Source organism: Heptranchias perlo, chromosome 2 (assembly GCF_035084215.1).
Source record: "Heptranchias perlo isolate sHepPer1 chromosome 2, sHepPer1.hap1, whole genome shotgun sequence".
NCBI lineage: Eukaryota > Metazoa > Chordata > Chondrichthyes > Hexanchiformes > Hexanchidae > Heptranchias > Heptranchias perlo.
In genome coordinates, this window is record NC_090326.1 from 148,739,960 (window position 1) to 148,759,771 (window position 19,812).

Genomic DNA, 19,812 nt, shown 5'->3' on the forward strand with positions numbered 1-19,812 from the left:
CACTATTTAAAAAAGGAGGGAGAAAACACAGGGAACTACAGACCGGTTAGCCTAACATCTGTGGTAGGGAAAATGCTAGAGTCTATTATAAGGGATGTGATAACAGGACACTTAGAAAATATCAACGGGATTAGACAAAGTCAACATGGATTTATGAAAGGGAAATACTAATTAACAAACCTACTGGAGTTTTTTGAGGATGTAACTGGTAGGATAAGGGAGAATCAGTGGATGTGGTTTATTTGGATTTTCAGAAGGCCTTTGATAAGGTCCCACACAAGAGGTTAGTGTGCAAAATTAAAGCACATGGGATTGGCGGCAATATACTGGCATGGATTGAAAATTGATTAACAGACAGGAAACAGAGAGTAGGAATAAATCGGTCTTTTTCGGGGTGGCAGGCAGAAAACTAGTGGGGTTCCGCAGGGATCAGTCCTTGGGCCCCAGCTATTCACAATATACATCAATGATTTGGATGAGGGAACCAAATATAATATTTCCAAGTTTGCTGACGACACAAAACTAAGTGGGATTTTGAGTTGTGAGGAGGATGCAAAGAGGCTTCAAGGCGATTTCGACAAGTTGAGTGAGTGAGCAAATACATGGCAGATGCAGTATAATGTACAACAAAATAACTAAATACAACATTTTCTGCGCTATAAATAGGTGGTAACTTCCCTTCAGACCAATGAATTTGGAGTTGAAACCATTTAATCAAATATGATCTCATTTGAAGCACTATGGTTGGGGTGTGTCCAAGTTTTTGGTTTTGTGGGCTGCACATACCTTGGAGCTTCTAGCGAAATATAAAATTTAAATTGATGTTCCCATTAATCGCAAACTGCTGACACTAACAAATCTTGGTGTTTTGATTTAGGATTTATCCACCAATGAGGCAAAAGCGCTTAAAAACCACCACTTCCAAACTACCAGGTCCACAAAATATAAACACGACAAATCTACAAAAATGAATGGTAAGGGAAAATAGGACTGACTTGTCTGGACTTTGAGGGTCAGATTGTCAGAGCTTGTGTGCCTCTGGGGAAGAGTGATCATAATAGGATAGAATTTCACATTCAGTTTGGAAGCAACATACTAGAAACTAGAGTCTTAAACTTAAATAAAGCCAATTACATAAGTGCAAGGGGAGAGTAGTCAAAGGTAGATTGGGAAATTAAAGGGTTTGACAACTGAAAAGCAAAGGCAAACATTTAAAGAAATATTTCAATATTCTCAACAAGTATACATTCCATTGCAAAATACAAACTCCACGGGGAAAGTGATCCACCCGTGGCTAACTAAAGAAGTTAAGGAGAGTATTAGATTGAAAGAATTGGCCTATAATGTTGCGAAGAGTGATAAGCCTGGGGATTAGGAGAGTTTTAGAAACCAGAGGGCGACCAAAAAATTGATAAAAAGGGAGAAAATAGAATATGAAAGTAAACCAGCAACAGATATAACAACAGATTCTAAGAGCTTCTACTAGAATGTAAAAAGGAAGAGAGAGTAGTAAAAGTAAATGTTGGTTCTTTAGAAGCTGAGGCAGGAGAAATTATAATGGAGAATCAGGAAATGGCAGATGCATTAAACAAATATTTTATATCTGTCTTCACAGTCGAAGACACAAAAAACATACCAAAATAGTGGGGAACCAAGGGGTAAATGAGAGTGAGGAACTTAAAACAATTAATATCACTAGAGAAAAAGTACAGGACAAACTAATGGGACTAAAAGATGGCAAATCCCCTGGATCGGATGGCCTACATTTTAGGGTTCTAAGAGAGGTGGCTGCAGAGATAGCGGATGCATTGGTTATGATCTTCCAAAATTCTCTAGATTCTGGAACTGTCCCAGTGGACTGGAAGGTAGCAAATGTTACCCCGCTATTCAAGGGAGGGAGGGAGAGAGAAAACAGAACTACAGGCCAGTTAGGCTGATATCAGTAATCAGGAAAATGCTGGAATCCATTGTTAAGTGGTAACATGGCACTTAGAAAATCATAATATGATTAGGCAGAGTCAACATGGTTTTTTTGAAAGGGAAATCATGTTTGACAGATTTATTGGAGTTTTTTTTGAGGATGCAACTAGCAGGGTAGATAAAGCGGAACCAGTGAATGTAGCATATTTGGATTTTCAAAAGGCATTCGATAAGGTGCCACATAAAAGATTGTTACACGAGGTAAGGGCTCAGAGGGTTGGGGGTAATATATTAGCGTGGATAGAGGATTGGTTAAAGGACAGAAAAGAGAGTAGGGATGAACGGGTCATTCTCTAGAACTAGGGGACATAGTCACAGGATAAGGGGTCGGCCATTCAAGACTGAAATGAAGTGGAATTTCTTCACGCAGAGGGTTGTGAATCTTTGGAATTCACTACCCCAGAGGGCTGTGGATGCTGAGTCATTGAATATATTCAAGACTGAGATAAGTAGATTTTTGGACTCTAGGGGAATCAAGGGCGGGAAAGTAGAGTTGAGGTTGAAGATCAGCCATGATCTGATTGAATGGCGGAGCAGGCTCGAGGGGCTGTATGGCCTACTCCTGCTCTATTTCTTATGTTCTTATGTGCCGCATGAAGCACACCCCTACAATTGGGAATATGGGAATGGCTTGAAGTTGCAAAGGAAGAGACAGGACTTTGCTCGGTAATGTAAAAAGTGGGGCTCAATTGGGGGTCTCAAGCTTCCAACTATAGGTTTGTTTCGAAGAAGTGCTGAAGTGTTAGAACGTTTCAAAGTGCTTCACTACTAAATAAATTATTTTTAAGTAGTCACATTTGTTATTTAGGCAAATGTTGCACTCATATTATACACAGTAAGGGCTACAACAGTAACTTATCAGTTAATCTGTTTTGGTTGAGGAATAAATATTGGCCAGGTTACCGGGAAAACACCACTCTTCCTGGAATAGTGCCATCTGATCTGAACATATAAGCAGCTGGTTTAAAGTGCCATCTGAAAGATGACATCTCCAACAATGCAGCATTCCTTAGTAATGCACTGAAGTGCCAGCCTACATTATGCGCTCAAGTCCTGTGATGGGGCTTGAACCCATGATTTTATGACTCAGAGGTGAGCATGCTAATAAATAACCAAGTTCACAGTACAACCTCACTATAGCATATTACTCTAACATTTATCGTTCATGCTGCATCAAGGTATTTTTTATTCAGCGAAACAAGAGTCAGACATTGACCTTAAAAGTTTTTCAAAAGCATCCAAGTAATCCTCACTGGTCATCATGACACAGAAGATGTTCTTCCGTATGTCTGTATTCATCCGCTGTTTTCGTGCTAGCTCCATAATTTTTCCGCTTACCTGAAATGTAACGAGTAGTACTCAGTGTCAATATATTGACTGCAGTTGAGGGCTACAGTAATTAAGTAATTAATGAACATTACCAGTTTTTATTTTGTATGCTCATTTGGTAAACTTATTTAAAATCAGAAACGCTTTAAAGCAGTTTTGAGAGTGCTATAACCTTAGTCTTGAGACGTTAATTAACAATTTTATAATTATAGGGTGAGTCAATTGACAAACATTGGTAATGAATCTCTTCTGAGCCTTCACAGCTTTTCAGCTCTTTAATTAGAGGATAATAGCCTTTTAAGTAACTCCTGACTTATCCATGAAGCTGGCTCTTCCCACCATTATTAGTTCCACCACTGTACTGGCTGCTGTGCACAGTTTTAAAATTTTAAAATTTATAGACTATGAATAGTTTTAATGTTTTATTATATTTTCTGCAGTTTTTTCAGCCAGTATTGACAAAGTCATCAAGGCAGGTTTGGGAAAACTCATTACAGGAAGTATTTATTTTAAAAACACACAAGATTTTGATGTTATGGATGTTGGCCCATTTTCTTCCGTTTTCTAAGGTTTGCTGTTTTCCAGTCCAACATCCTTATTCTTGATCCTGTTTTTTTCCTTTATTGTGATGGTAAGCTGAATTGCTATAATGTCTCTGTTCATGTGCCATTGGCCAAATTGAAATGACTTAAGAACATAAGAAATAGGAGCAAGAGTATGCCCTCCTTCCCCCCGAGCCTGCTCCATCATTCAAAAAGATCATGGCTGATCATCTACCTCAACTCCACTTTCCTGCCCTAACAAAAATGTTTGAATTCCTCACCAATATGGTGAAGTAAAATCTGAACTATCCATAAAGCACTGTTCCTTTCTGATGAAAGGTCATCAGAATATTTAACTATAACAAGGCTCAGGCTGACGATTATGAACTATGAGTAAAAGGGCTGCATAAAAGACTAGAATTTCATGGATGAATAAGGAGGTTTGGTCAAAAGTAAAATCTCACAAGGAGATATAAAGCTAATGCTTGTAACATAGAACACTTGGAGAATTACCAGAAGTACAGAGGAGAAGCAAAAAGGGAAATTAGAAAGGCAGAGAGTATCAAAAACCACAGGTCAACAAGGACAAAAGGAGTGGGTGTGTTTGGACTATTAAAAAGGCCCGTGGTATTAATGGTGACACGATAGCATGACTTGAGCAAAGGCTAAAAGACAGAGGATAGAGTGGGAGTAAATGAATGTTGGATTGACAGGATGCATCTAATGTTGTGCCCCAGGAATCCTCATTAGGTTATATATATGTAAAAATATATAAACAAATGATACAGGCATACAGGAAATTACATGAAAATTTGTCAGATACCTAATTTGGACACATGTCGGGGAAGAGAATTAGCAAACTGTGAGGAACAATACAGAAGACCATAGGGGAGTGGACAGAGATATGGCAAAAGTAGCTAAATGTGTAGTACATTTTGGGAAAAAGAGCAAAGAATGGAAATATACCCTAATTAATAAAATTTCCAATAGAGTTGAAAATTATGAGGGGTCTAAGTGTTCAAATTACAAAAGTGTTTGAGACAGTAAACAGTAAAAGATTATTTCCACTGGTAAGTGCATGGGCAAGAAAGGTGCTTAAACTCAGGATTAGTACTAAAAGTATTAAGGAAAAGGTTAGAAATATTTTATGAAAATGATTCGAATATGGATTGCTTTTCCACAATTGGCTATTAAAGCAGATTCAATGACAAAATTTAAGAAGGAAATAGCTAAACATGGAAGAAATGGAATAAGGGAAATGAGATTATAACAGATAGCTCCAATGGGGGAAGCTATCTGCTGCACAGGCATGAGGACCGAATTACCTACTTTTGTACCAAAATTTCTGCGACTCTTTTGAAAGCAGGAACATTTTTCAGTATGCAAACGGTCAAAGTAGATTACTTTGCTTTTAATGGATCGGAATCCTACTGACACACTTACATTCTTAGTACCAAATGGAAGTATCATTTCATTCAGTGAAGATGCAAAACAAAATATAGATTCAAGACATGCTGGAATTAACTCAAACTTCAACACTTGTTTATACAGGGTTAAAGTAACCTAAGCCACACTGGTATAAAACTGGCAACAAAGCAAAATAAAAAAAACTGCTTTTATACCCACTGTACAGTGGCAGCTGAAATGCTCACCTTTCCAACAGCAATTTTTTGCTGTATCTTGGTACTTGTGTGGTCAATCATGGGGACACCACTCCAAGATGATCCCACAATCCACCAACGTCCTACTTGGTCTGCTGTCAGTAGGTTTTCTAACGTTGCACGGAGCAGGAAGTCACGACGACTGTTATGAACCTGCAAAGACACAATAGATGGCAGAGGAGTATGCTTTCTTCCAATGATCAATGCATATTTTTAATATCCATTCCAGGATTTTGACACAGCAACAATGAAGGAACGGCGATATATGCCCAAGTCAAAATGATGTGCTGCTAGGTGGTGGAGGTTGCAGGATTAGGAAGTGCTGATGAAGAAACTGAGGTGAGTTGCTGCAATTCATACAGTAGATAGTACATACTGCAGCCACCGTGCACTGGTGGTAGAGGTCTAGGCTGGTGGATGAGATGTCAATCAAGCGGACTGCTTTGTCCTGGATGGTGGTGAGCTACTCACCGCAGAATACCCAGCCGCCGATATGCTCTGGTAGCCACGGCATTTACGTGGCTGATCCAATCGAATTTCTGATCAATGGCAACCCCCAGGATGTTGATGGTGGGGGACTTGGCGATGGTAATGTCATTGAATGTCAAGGGGAGGTGGTTCGGTGCTCTATTGTTGGAGTTGGTCATTGTCTGGCACTTAGGTGGCAAGTAACATTTGCACCACACATCAGTCCAAGCCTGGATGTTGTCCAGATCTTGCTGCATATTGGCATAGACTGCTTCATTATGTGAGGAATTGCAAATGGAGCTGAACACTGTGTAATCATCAGTGAATAGCCCCACCTCTGAACTTATGATGGGTATGATGGGGGGGAAGTCATTGATGAAGCAGCTGAAGGTAGTTGCGGCTAGGACGCTGTCCTGAGGAACTCCGATAGCCACAAATGAGTGGGGCTGAGATGACTGGCCTCCAACAACCACAATCATCTTTGTGCCAGTTAGGACAACAGCCACTGGAGAGTTTTGCCACTGATCCCCATTGATTACAGTTTTACTGGGGCTCCTTGGTGCCACACTTGATCGAATGCTGCCTTGATGTCAAGAGCAGTCACTTTCACCTCACGTCTGGAATTCAGCTTGGGTCCATATTAAGGCCAAGGCCGGGATGAGGTCTGGATATCAAGTGATATGAAGCAAAGGCGGGTAAATGGAGTTGAGTACAGATGAGCCATGATCTAATTGACGGAACAGGCTTGAGGGGCTAAATGGCCTACACCCGTTCCTATGCCAGTGCAGCTCTATTGGAACAGCTTGGCTGGAGCCACGGCTAGTTCTGGAGCGCAGGTCTTCAGTACGACATCCAAGGTGTTGTCAGGGCCCGTAGCCTTTGCTGCGTCCAGTGCACTCAGTCGTTTCTTGACATCACATGGGGTGAATTGAACTGGCTGAAGATAGGCATCTTTCATGGTGGGGACCTCAGGAGATCAAGAACCCTCCACTCGACACTTCTGGCTGAGGATGGTTGCGAACACTTCAGCGTTTTAATTGGATTCTGATCATGAATCAGAATGTCCTAAATGTTACATTTAAAGCAATAGATTTAGATTAATAACAAAAATATTAACATGGATTGTAAGTGCAAAGAAGAATTTTCAATTATATAGCATCTTTCATAACCTTAATGTCCCAAAGTGCTGCACAGACAATTAAGTGCTATTTTCTCCCTGGATTGTAGTCTCTGTTGTAATGTAGGAAAATGCACAGCCAATTTACACACAGTAATGTCTCACAAACAGCAATGAGGTAAACGACCACATTATCTGTTGCAGTGATGTTGGTTGAGGGATAAATGTTGGCCAGGACACTAGGAGAACCCCTTGCTCTTCTTTAAATACTGCTGCGGGATCTTTTACGTCCACCTGAGGGGGCATACGGAGCCTCGGTTTAACAGCTCATCCTGAAGACTGCATCTCCGACAGTACAGCACTCCCTCAGTAACTGCACTGAAGTATCAGCCTAGATTATATCCTCAAGTTACTGGGGAGGGGCTTGAACCCTTCACCTTCTGACTTAGAGGCAAGAATGTTACCACTGAGCCAAGGCTGACACCTAAGCATTGGAACTGACTGAAGCATACTTGACCAAAAAGCTCCATGAGGTACAAGATAGTAATGTACTAGGCATTAGTCAGATTGCAAATCTTAATTGACTTCGCTAATGGACAAGATTTAAAAAAATAATTGAGTACACCTCAGCAGCTGAGATGGAATCCAATGGCCAGCTTCCCCCCCCAACCAAGGTTAATCCCCTCAGATAACCTAGAAAGTTCAGATTATGTTCCCAAACATTGAGTAGTGATTTTATTTTAAAATGTTGCTAGCCTTACATCAATGAGCTTTGCTGCTTAACTTTAGTTTGTAATCACACCTAAAATTATTTTGGCACCCACCCTACCCACCCCCATTGTTTGGGCATCTGTCACAAAATTGACTCAATCTATGTTCACACCAGTCACTACGCACAAAAATATATTTATATATAATAATGCATCAGTATCGCATTAACGTAACCCCAATTTAGTCAGTTTTAGTCACCAATTCGATTTCTCATTTCCTACATGTTCTTTTCAGGCTCTATTTTTCCACTGTTGGAAGATTACTTCCATTTACATCAAAAAGCCACTATCTATATATTTTTGGTGCAATTTTGACTTTGCACATCTTCCTGTGAAAAAAAGTGTTCCCGCTCATTGCGCTGATCTGGTTTTGCAAAACACAATGGAGCTGCATTAAATGAGACCAGATGTTCAACAGAACAGAATTTTCCATTTTACTTACAATTGAAATAATAAAGTTGGGGAAAAAAACATCAGATCACAAACTGTTTATTTTTCAGTCTATAAAGCAAATTTTGCATGGAGGTTAGGTAGCAATAAAACACACATCATCTGAAGTGGTCTTGTAATGGTCCCTTTTAACTGTAAAGTAAATATTCTCGTTAACAACCTTTGTTACACTAAACAGACACATTTACAGTCTGGATATAAAAACAAATTCACTTTTCGAAGAGGATAACATTAACCTTTTCATCAGTGTAATGTACAGTTATGGTTCAACAAGATTTTGTGCAATCAGTGTTTTCTGCTTCTATGAATCTCTCAAAGTAGTGTATGTGTGCTGAAGAACAGAAAAGGGTCAATAAAACTATTTTACTGTACAGTTATTATAGTATTGTGTTTGAACCGTAATGACGCACTAAATACTTAATGCATAGCAAGCTGATTTATGTGTCATAACAAGTGCTTTGCCATTCTATAATTGTAATTAATATTTTACAATATAAAGATAACAAATAAATATGAAAAATACATAATCAAAAATCTCACATCAAAGATCCTTTGCTCCTTTTAAAGTTTTGCCATTCAGTGCAAAACTGATCTTCATCCCTCCTACCAAAATTTAACACCTCATATTTCTCCGCATCAAACTTAAACTGACATCTATCTGCCCAATCTGCTAACTTGTCTCCATCTGCCTGAAGTCGCATAGTCCTCTTCAGAGTTAACCATTCTCTATTTTTGTGCTGTCTGCAAAAATTGATCCTGTGCCCCTGTATCTATGTCCAGATCTATGTATAAAATATGAAAAAGGGTGAGAAGAATAATGGGACCAACACTGACCACTGTTTAATCCCTCTACTCCAAAAAACATGCATTGACCACTACATTGAAGGGCGAATTTTCCACTTCTGACACAGAGCCTCGTCTACTCGAAGTGCACATCAAGAAATCTCAACTTATGGATGGAAAAATCAGACGCTATATGTACGATTTCCTGATGTGAATCCCTGCCCGCCAGGAGTGCATAACATGAGCACAAAAATTTACCCATTAATTATCAATCTTGCTCAGGGAGGCCGCAAGGTTGGATTTTGCAGTAATGGAAATCTCAGACAGGTGCAGTGGAAAGTTGCGATAGAGCATACAGTTAGGACAGAGTAGGGGAAGCTTTGCTCTGTATCTAACTCCTGGGAGTTTTTGAAGTGACAGTGTGTAGGGAACTTCACTTGGTGTCAGCCTTGGCTCAAAGGTAGCACTTTCGACTTGGGGTCAGAAGGTTATGGATTTAAGACCCACTCGTGACATGAGCAGATAATCCTATATCTAAGGACGATTGGAAGATAATGCCAGTACCTCCGCAATTTCCACCCGTACTTCCCTCAGCAACTGAGGATGCATCCCACCCGGAGGCCTTTCTAGTCTCTCCTCTATAAATTTTTAGCCCATCCAATATCTCAACTACCTCTTCACTTACTGTGACTTTGGCAGCATCTTCTTCCTTGGTCAAGACAGATGCAAAGTACTCATTTAGTAACTCAGCCATGTCCTCTGCCTACATGAGTAGATCTCCTTTTTGGTCCCTAATTGGTACCCCCACCTTGTTACGACCCGTTCACTGTTTACATGCTGATAGAAGACTCTCTCTTTGCCCTTCTTATTTCCTTTTTCTCCTCCCCTTTGAGCTTTCTATATTCAGGCTGGTTCTCACTTGTATTATCAACCTGACATCTGTCATATGCCCCTTTTTCTGCTTCATCTTACTCTCTATCTCTTTTGTCATCCAGGGAGCTCTGGTTTTAGTTGCCCTACCTTTGTCCCTCGTGGGAATGTATCTAGAATGTACCCGAACCATCTCTTCCTGAAAGGCCGCCCACTTTCTAATTACAGTTTTGCCTGCCAATCTTGGTTTCTAATTTACCCAGGACAGATCAGTTCTCATCCCATTTAAATTGACTCCTCCAATTGAGTATTTTTACTTTAGAGTGGTCCTCATCCTTTTCCATAGCTAATCTAAACGTTATGATACTATGATCGCTGTTCCCTAAATGTTCCCCCACTGATACTTGCTCCACTTGGCCCACCTCATTTCCCAGGACCAGATCCAGCAATGCCTTTCTCGTTGGGCCGGAAATGTACTGGTCAAGAAAGTTCTCCTGAACACACTTCAAAAATTCCTCCCCCTATTTGCCCCTTACAGTATTACGATCTCAGTTTATATTAGGATAGTTGAAGTCCCCCATTATCACTGCTCTATGGCTCTTGCACATCTCTGTAATTTCCCTGCAAATTTGCTCCTCTATATTCTTCCCACTAGGTGGTGGCCTATCAACTACCCCCAGTAGTGTAATGGCACTTCTATTGTTTCTTAACTCTAACCAAATAGATTCTGTCCTTGACCCCTCCAGGACACCATCTCTCCAGCACTGCAATGTTCTCCTTAATCAATACTGCCACCCCCCAACTCCTTTCTTTCCTTCCCTGTCTTTCCTGAACACCTTGTATCCAGGAATATTTAGTACCTAATCCTGCCCTTTTTTGAGCCAGGTCTCTGTTATTGCCACATCATATTCCCATGTGGCTAATTGTGCCTGCAGCTCACCAACCTTGTTTACTATGCTTCGTGCATTTACATACATGCACTGTAAGCCTATCTTAGACCTTCTGTATTCTCTCTTAGTCTGATCCCATCTAATGCCGCACTATTTCTTACTCGAGTGCTATCTGTCTCTCCCAATACTTTGTGCACCTCGTTTCTCCTTTCCAATCTGACACCTGGGTGCCCATCCCCCTGCCAAATTAGTTTAAACCCTCCCCACAGAACAAGCGAACCTCCCCAAAAGGACATCTGTTGAGGTACAACTCTTCCGGCCTGTACAGGTCCCACTTCCCCAGAACTGGGCCCAATGTCCCAGGAATCTAAAGCCCTCATTCCTGTATTCTCTCTCCAGCCACGCATTCAAATGCCCTATCCTCCTATTTCAATACTCAATAGCACGTGGCACCGGGAGTAATCCGGAGATTGCTACCTTTGAGGTCCGACTTATTAATCTCTTTCCTAACTCCCTAAACTCTTCCTGCAGGACCTCATCCCTCTTTCTACCTATGTCGTTGGTACCGATATGGACCATGACCTCTGACTGTTCACCCTTCAGTCTAAAAAACAACCATTCACCACTACTCCCTCTTAGCTAATTTTGTATCCAGTTGCTACATAATCTCTCTGTTAGCAAGGTAAAGGGAGTACAGGCAGGAAGTGAATGGGTGACCACTAGGCAGAGTAAGAGGTGCAGGCAGGTAGTGCAGGGGTCCCCTGTGGCCATCCCCCTCTCAAACAGGTATACCGTTTTGGATGCTGTTGGGGGAGATGGCTCACCAGGGGAAGGTGACAGCAGCCAGGTTCATGGCACCGTGGCTGGCTCTGCTGCACAGGAGGGCAGGAAAAAGAGTGGCAGAGCTATAGCGATAGGGGACTCAATTGTAAGGGGAATAGACAGGTGTTTCTGCGGACGCAACCGAGACTCCAGGATGGTATGTTGCCTCCCTGGTGCAAGGGTCAGGGATGTCTCGGAGCGGCTGCAGGACATTCTGGAGGGGGAGGGTGAACAGCCAGTTGTCATGGTGCATATAGGTACCAACGATATAGGTAAAAAACGGGATGAGGTCCTACAAGCTGAATTTAGGGAGTTAGGAGTTAAACTAAAAAGTAGGACCTCAAAGGTAGTAATCTCAGGATTGCTAACAGTGCCACGGGCTAGTCAGAGTAGGAATGACAGGATAGCTAGGATGGTGCGCAAGAGGGAGGGATTCAAATTCCTGGGCCATTGGAACCGGTTCTGGGGGAAGGTGGGACCAGTACAAATTGGACGGTCTGCATCTGGGCAGGACTGGAACCAATGTCCTTGGGGGAGTGTTTGCTAGTGCTGTTGGGGAGGGTTTAAACTAATGTGGCAGGGGGGTGGGAACCGATGCAGGAAGTCAGTGGGAAGTAAAGTGGTGACAGAAACAAAAGGCAGTAAGGGAGAGTGTACAAAACATGACCGGACAGATGGTCTGAGAAAGCAGGGCAAAGACCAAGGGAAGTCTAGATTAAACTGCATTTATTTCAATGCAAGAAGTCTGATGGGCAAGGCAGATGAACTCAGGGCATGGATGGGCACATGGGACTGGGATGTTATAGCTATTACTGAAACATGGCTAAGGGAGGGGCAGGACTGGCAGCTCAATGTTCCACGGTACAGATGCTATAGGAAAGATAGAGCAGGAGGTAAGAGAGGAGGGGGAGTTGCGTTCTTGATTAGGGAGAACATCATGGCAGTAGTGAGAGGGGATATATCCGAGGGTTCGCCCACTGAGTCCATATGGGTAGAACTGAAAAATAAGGGAGAGATCACTTTGATAGGATTGTACTACAGACCCCCAAATAGTCAACGGGAAATTGAGGAGCAAATATGTAAGGAGATTACAGACAGCTGCAAGAAAAATAGGGTGGTAATAGTAGGGGACTTTAACTTTCCCAACATTGACTGGGTCAGCCATAGCATTAGGGGCTTGGATGGAGAGAAATTTGTTGAGTGTATTCAGGAGGAATCTCTCATTCAGTATGTGGATGGCCCGACTAGAGAGGGGGCAAAACTTGACCTCCTCTTGGGAAATAAGGAAGGGCAGGTGACAGAAGTGTTAGTGAGGGATCACTTTGGAACCAGTGATCATAATTCCATTAGTTTTAAGATAGCTATGGAGAATGATAGGTCTGGCCCAAAAGTTAAAATTCTAAATTGGGAAAAGGCCAATTTTGATGGTATTAGACAGGAACTTTCAGAAGTTGATTGGGAGAGTCTGTTGGCAGGCAAAGGGACGTCTGGTAAGTGGGAGGCTTTCAAAAGTGTGTTAACCAGGGTTCAGGGTAAGCACATTCCTTATAAAGTGAAGGGCAAGGCTGGTAGAAGTAGGGAACCTTGGATGACTCGGGAGATTGAGGCCCTAGTCAAAAAGAAGAAGGAGGCATATGACATGCATAGGCAGCTGGGATCAAGTGGATCCCTTGAAGAGTATAGTGATTGCCGGAGTAGAGTTAAGAGAGAAATCAGGAGGGCAAAAAGGGGACATGAGATTGCTTTGGCAGATAAGGCAAAGGAGAATCCAAAGAGCTTCTACAAATACATAAAGGGCAAAAGAGTAACTAGGGAGAGAGTAGGGCCTCTTAAGGATCAACAAGGTCATCTATGTGCGGAACCACAAGAGATGGGTGAGATCCTGAATGAATATTTCACATCGGTATTTACGGTTGAGAAAGGCATGGATGTTAGGGAACTTGGGGAAATAAATAGTGATGTCTTGAGGAGTGTACATATTACAGAAAGGGAGGTGCTGGAAGTCTTAACGCGCATCAGGGTAGATAAATCTCCGGGACCTGATGAAATGTATCCCAGGACGTTATGGGAGGTTAGGGAGGAAATTGCGGGTCCCCTAGCAGAGATATTTGAATCATCCACCGCTACAGGTGAGGTGCCTGAAGATTGGAGGGTAGCAAATGTTGTGCCTTTGTTTAAGAAGGGCGGCAGGGAAAAGCCTGGGAACTACAGACCGGTGAGCCTGACATCTGTAGTGGGTAAGTTGTTAGAGGGTATTCTGAGACACGGGATCTACAGGCATTTGGAGAGGCAGGGACTGATTAGGAACAGTCAGCATGGTTTTGTGAGAGGAAAATCATGTCTCACGAATTTAATTGAGTTTTTTGAAGGGGTAACCAAGAAGATAGATGAGGGCTGTGCAGTAGACGTGGTCTACATGGACTTCAGCAAAGCCTTTGACAAGGTACTGCATGGTAGGTTGTTACATAAGGTTACATCTCACGGGATCCAAGGTGAGGTAGCCAATTGGATACAAAATTGGCTTGACGACAGAAGACAGAGGGTGGTTGTGGAGGGTTGTTTTTCAAACTGGAGGCCTGTGACCAGCGGTGTGCCTCAGGGATCGGTGCTGGGTCCGCTGTTATTTGTTATTTATATTAATGATTTGGATGAGAATTTAGGAGGCATGGTTAGTAAGTTTGCAGATGACACCAAGATTGGTGGCATTGTGGACAGTGAAGAAGGTTATCTGGGATTGCAACAGGATCTTGATAAATTGGGCCAGTGGGCCGATGAATGGCAGATGGAGTTTAATTTAGATAAATGTGAGGTGATGCATTTTGGTAGATCGAATCGGGCCAGGACCTACTCCGTTAATGGTAGGGCGTTGGGGAGAGTTATGGAACAAAGAGATCTTGGAGTACAGGTTCATAGCTCCTTGAAAGTGGAGTCACAGGTGTAGGGTGGTGAAGGAGGCATTCAGCATGCTTGGTTTCATTGGTCAGAACATTGAATACAGGAGTTGGGATGTCTTGTTGAAGTTGTACAAGACATTAGTAAGGCCACACTTGGAATACTGTGTCCAGTTCTGGTCACCCTATTATAGAAAGGATATTAAACTAGAAAGAGTGCAGAAAAGATTTACTTGGATGCTACCGGGACTTGATGGTTTGACTTATAGGGAGAGGTTGGATAGACTGGGACTTTTTTCCCTGGAGAGTAGGAGGTTTAGGGGTGATCTTATAGAAGTCTATAAAATAATGAGGGGCATAGATAAGGTCGATAGTCAAAATCTTTTCCCAAAGGTAGGGGAGTCTATAACAAGGGGACATCGATTTAAGGTGAGAGGGGAGAGATACAAAAGGGTCCAGAGGGGCAATTTTTTCACTCAAAGGGTGGTGAGTGTCTGGAACGAGCTGCCAGAGGCAGTAGTAGAGGCGGGTACAATTTTGTCTTTTAAAAAGCATTTGGACAGTTACATGGGTAAGATGGATATAGAGGGATATGGGCCAAGTGGAGGCAATTGGGACTAGCTTAGTGGTATAAACTGGGCGACATGGACATGTTGGGCCGAAGGTCCTGTTTCCATGTTGTAAACTTCTATGATTCTATGTTCACGCAGTAGTCAATTCCTATGACCAGATGGGGAAAGTGCCTTGAAAAATACGTATTTGCCACCTAACGGTAAAATTGCAGAATTGCAAGACCACAATATACCTGTGCTACTCTAAATGGACTGCGTTAGCTGTATTTTTTTTTAAAACATGCAAAACCTCATGCACCAAGAACACTCTTTTTAATAAGTTCAGAGATATTTAGTGAGTCCTGCTTTTGCTGCCATCAGTATAATAAAACTTTATTGTTCACAAATGTTTTAAAAAAATTCTTAAAGCCCTCCCTACCGTTACCATTGTGCAACACAACAAATTTGAGATGGAATCTAAGACTGTAAAGCCAATAATATTTACTGGAAGATCTCCTGGGCATTGCTTATGTGGGGGTCAGAGAATGTGCTGTTTTATCTCATGTAATGTACAATGTATTATTAAGGTCATTGATCTACAGTAATAGAAGGTTCACTCGGTTAATCCCGGGGATGAGGGGGCGGACATATGAGGAGAGGTTGAGTAGATTGGGACTCTACTCATTGGAGTTCAGAAGAATGAGATGCGATCTTATTGAAACATATAAGATTGTGAAGGGTCTTGATCAGGTGGATGCAGTAAGGATGTTCCCAAAGATGGGTGAAACTAGAACTAGGGGGCATAATCTTAGAATAAGGGGCTGCTCTTTCAAAACTGAGATGAGGAGAAACTTCTTCACTCAAAGGGTAGTAGGTCTGTGGAATTTGCTGCCCCAGGAAGCTGTGGAAGCTACATCATTAAATAAATTTAAAACAGAAATAGACAGTTTCCTAGAAGTAAAGGGAATTAGGGGTTATGGGGAGCGGGCAGGAAATTGGACATGAAGCTGAGTTCGGATCGGTCAATGCCCTGTGGGTGGCGGAGAGGGCCCAGGGGCTATGTGGCCGGGTCCTGCTCCGACTTCTTGTGTTCTTTAGATTTGTGGTTGGGATCAGATCAGCCATGATCTTATTGAATGGCGGAGCAGGCTCGAGGGGCCGATTGGCCTACTCCTGCTCCAATTTCTTATGTTCTTATGTTCTTATGATAAATGCTAATATTACCATATAGTACTGTGGGAATGTTATTGATACTTCTAGATCTATTTGTGAAAAAGTGTAAACCAGTGTTCTTAATTATACATTTGTTCAAGTACATAGTTAATTTTGATTTTTTCCCCCCAAGGTCAGGATACAGGAAATGATAGTAGGGAAGATGTTCCAGGATCCAGGTAGGTTGCAGTTGTGTGTGTAGGAGTGGAGGTGGTGAGAGGGAGCAGGGAAGGGAAAGAGCGTTGAAGGAGAATCCCTCTCCCAGGTGTTTAAAAAAAGCAACTGTCTTTCGCAGCCATGAGCTCGAAATACTTCTATGGGGTAGAATTTCCAAGGGGCTTCTCCCAATTATCCACTGTAATTTCAGTGGAAGATTGGCATAAATGACCATTTACGCCTTTTTTCCAGGGTTTCTGTGAAACTTACGGCAATTAGGAGAACACCCGCAGAAATTCCAGGTGCACATCAAGTGTTCTCGGCACATGGATGAAGCTGGCAAGGCCGTGTTCATTGCCCACCCTTAGCTGCCCCGAGAAGGTGGTGCTGGACTTTTTTTAAACCACTGCAAGTCCTTGTGGTTATGGTGCTCCCACGATGATGTTTGTAGGAAATTCCAGGATTTTGAACCAGTGATGATGAAGGTACAGTGACATATATCCAAGTCAGGATGGTGTGCAACTTAAAGGCGATGGTGTTTCCACGATATTGCTACTCTTCTGGTTGGTAGAGGCCGTGGGGGAGGGAGATGCTCTTTAAGTAACTGTGGTAAGTTGTTGCAGTGCATTCTGTAGGTAGCACATCATCGGCAGCATGCAGTGGCTGCATTAAGAGGCAGATAGAGTCCATTGGCAGGGGGCACTGAATTATTTAAATGGAACTTGAAATATACATGCACTGTTTGCCACAGAAATAGCAAGAAGTTTCCAAATGAGGTTGGCGAATCCTTTGAGGGAATCCCACTCCATGAAGAGAAGTGACATTCCTAGAAGAACTGGATATAAATTTGTTCAGTGCTCTTGAAAGCTTTTCTGTATAGCTGGGATTCCTTAGAGGCGTTCCCCATTCTAACTAGGGAACTCCATGAGCGGGGCCAAGGGTTAAATTGGGGTGCTGGCTGAGGGATGACCTTTAAATTTGTTCAGTGGATGGTGGTGGGATTGGTGAAGAGGCTAAGCAGCCGCAGGCAGAAGCACTATGCCACCTATCTTGGAGACGGGAGCTGGGAAGACTTGGATCAAATAAGGTAGGTATAGGTTATGCATGACTGCTAGACATGACAAAGTGTTCCAGGAAGTGTGTGACAAGGGAAGACCATGCAAATGCAAGGCAATATATTAAAATTGGAGTGGATGGCAAGATTCCATTTCACTATCAATATTTATTTTCATTAACAGTTACGGCTGTAAATGCGTCACAGTAACGTTCAGTAGAAAAGCACCAGTTGTGAATTGTCCAAACCTCTCTCATATTGCCACCTAGTGGCTCTGCAGCAGCCTGTGACTTCCAGGAGTTTCTGTCAAGCTGGCTGAATAAAATGTCACCCCCCCATCCCTGCATTCAGAAAGACTAGCAGGACATTGTCAAAGCCCAATCCCCCCAGCAGAAACTTGTGCCTTCTTCCCAAATTCACGCTTTTTGAAGTTTCTCTCCCTTAATCCCCATTACCTGCTGCCTCTGAACAACTCTCTTGCATGTTTTGTCTTTCAATTAGCACATGAGAAATCTTAAATGGAAGGAACAAATCTCAGCTGCTGACTCTGCAATTTGGTCTTGCCTTCCATAAACTGGGGTGGAATTTATTCCACAGAAGCAAGTAAGCTTTCTTCCTCACCCCCCGCCTCCCCATTAATAAATATCATTAAGTTGGCTTGCAGGTGGGAAAAAAATTTCAGTCATTGGGAGAAACCCTAATTTATAGTTTTTACTGTCAAATAGCTTCAGGGAGTAGGATAGAAAGACGTCAAAGCATATCAACTTAAAAATAAATTGTGAGTAAATAGAAATAATTTAACAATAACTTAAAAAGAATTTCTATTGGATTAAATATACAAAGAGGTATGGCAGGATCAGAGTCTGGAGTGATGTATGCGATGTGCATGATGTGGACCTGCCTGGACTCAGGTACAATCCAGGGTGAATTCGCAAGTTATGAAGCGTGCAAAGGTTGCACTCCTTGTGCAGAAAGTTGAACAGCTTGTGAGTCAACTGGATGCACTCCGAAAGATTCAAGAGGGAGAAAGTTAGGTGTCAGCTCAGAGTAGCACTCTCGCATCCGAGTATGAAGATTGTGTCCCATTCCAGAGACTTGAACACAAAAATCTAGACTGACACTCCAGTGCAGTACTGAGGGAGTTCTGCACTGTTAGAAGTGCCGTCTTTTCGGATGATACGTTAAACCGAGGCTCTGTCTGCCCTCTCAGGTGCACGTAAAAGATTCAGTGGCAATATACCAAGAGGCCTGGCCAATATTTATCCCTCAACCAACATCACAAAGAGATTGTTTGTTATTATGTCATTGCTGTTTATGGGCCCTTACTGTGCGCAAATTGGCTGCCTTGTTTCCCTACACCACAACAGTGACTACATCTCAAAAGCATTTAATTGGCTGTAAAGTGCTTTGGGACATCTTGCAGTTGTGAAAGGCGCTGGACAAATGTAAGTTCTTTCTTTCTATCTATGTCATTGGTTCCCACATGACCCACGGCCTCTGGCTGCTTTTCCTCCCATTTGCATTCACTCCGTTATATCCTGAACTCTGGCACGTGGGAAGCAACAATTATTCAGGACTCTGGATCACATTCACAAAAGAAGCTATCTACCCCCCCCGACCTTAGAATCCCCCACAATCATCACTTATCTATTCTTACTACCTGTACCGTTAACCCCATGGGTAACCACTCATGGCCCAGTGCTTGGTTGTGGCTCATTGTTACCCTACTCCGTCACCCTTTTTGTTCACATCACGTGTACCTAAACAGATATACATATTAGACAAATCCAGCTCCACAGCTCCCTTTTTACCCTCACCTTTTGCTTCCTGCCCAGTCTGATGGTAACCAAACCTCCTTTACCAGCTTCTCTTAGCAACCTGTGGGGCGACCACCCTCTGGAACTTCTGCTCGAGAAAACTTTCTCTATCCTGAATGTTGCGGAATATTGACACTCAAGCTGTGCAACTTTCTGCTTGAGGAGTGCCAACTTCATACACTTCACCTTGCATGGTACTTGAGTTCAGGCAGGTCAACATCATGCATGTCACCTCAGACTTTGAGCCTGCCATACCTATTTACATACCTCCACTGTCTCTGATTAGTCACACTGCTCGTTCGACATTAGATGAGCAAAAATTTCCTCCAACTAATTGGGAAGACCGAAGCTGTTGTCTTCGGTCCCCACCACAAACTCCGTTCCCTAGCCACTGACTCCATCCCTTTCCTGGGCCACTGTCTGAGGCTGAACCAGACTGTTTGCAACCT

General features: G+C 42.5%; 1 protein-coding gene across 1 annotated transcript in view; it reads right to left on the minus strand.

Moving 5' to 3' along the window:
• The window catches only part of nom1 (nucleolar protein with MIF4G domain 1), an 85,861-nt gene that overhangs the window by 43,688 nt on the left and 22,361 nt on the right, over positions 1-19,812 (minus strand). Inside the window, exons 6-7 of the mRNA XM_068008228.1 lie at positions 5,504-5,665; positions 3,197-3,318 (exon numbers count right to left, since the gene is read on the minus strand). Of these exons, the coding sequence (XP_067864329.1) occupies positions 3,197-3,318; positions 5,504-5,665 (284 nt within the window). The remainder of the gene's footprint in view (positions 1-3,196; positions 3,319-5,503; positions 5,666-19,812) is intronic.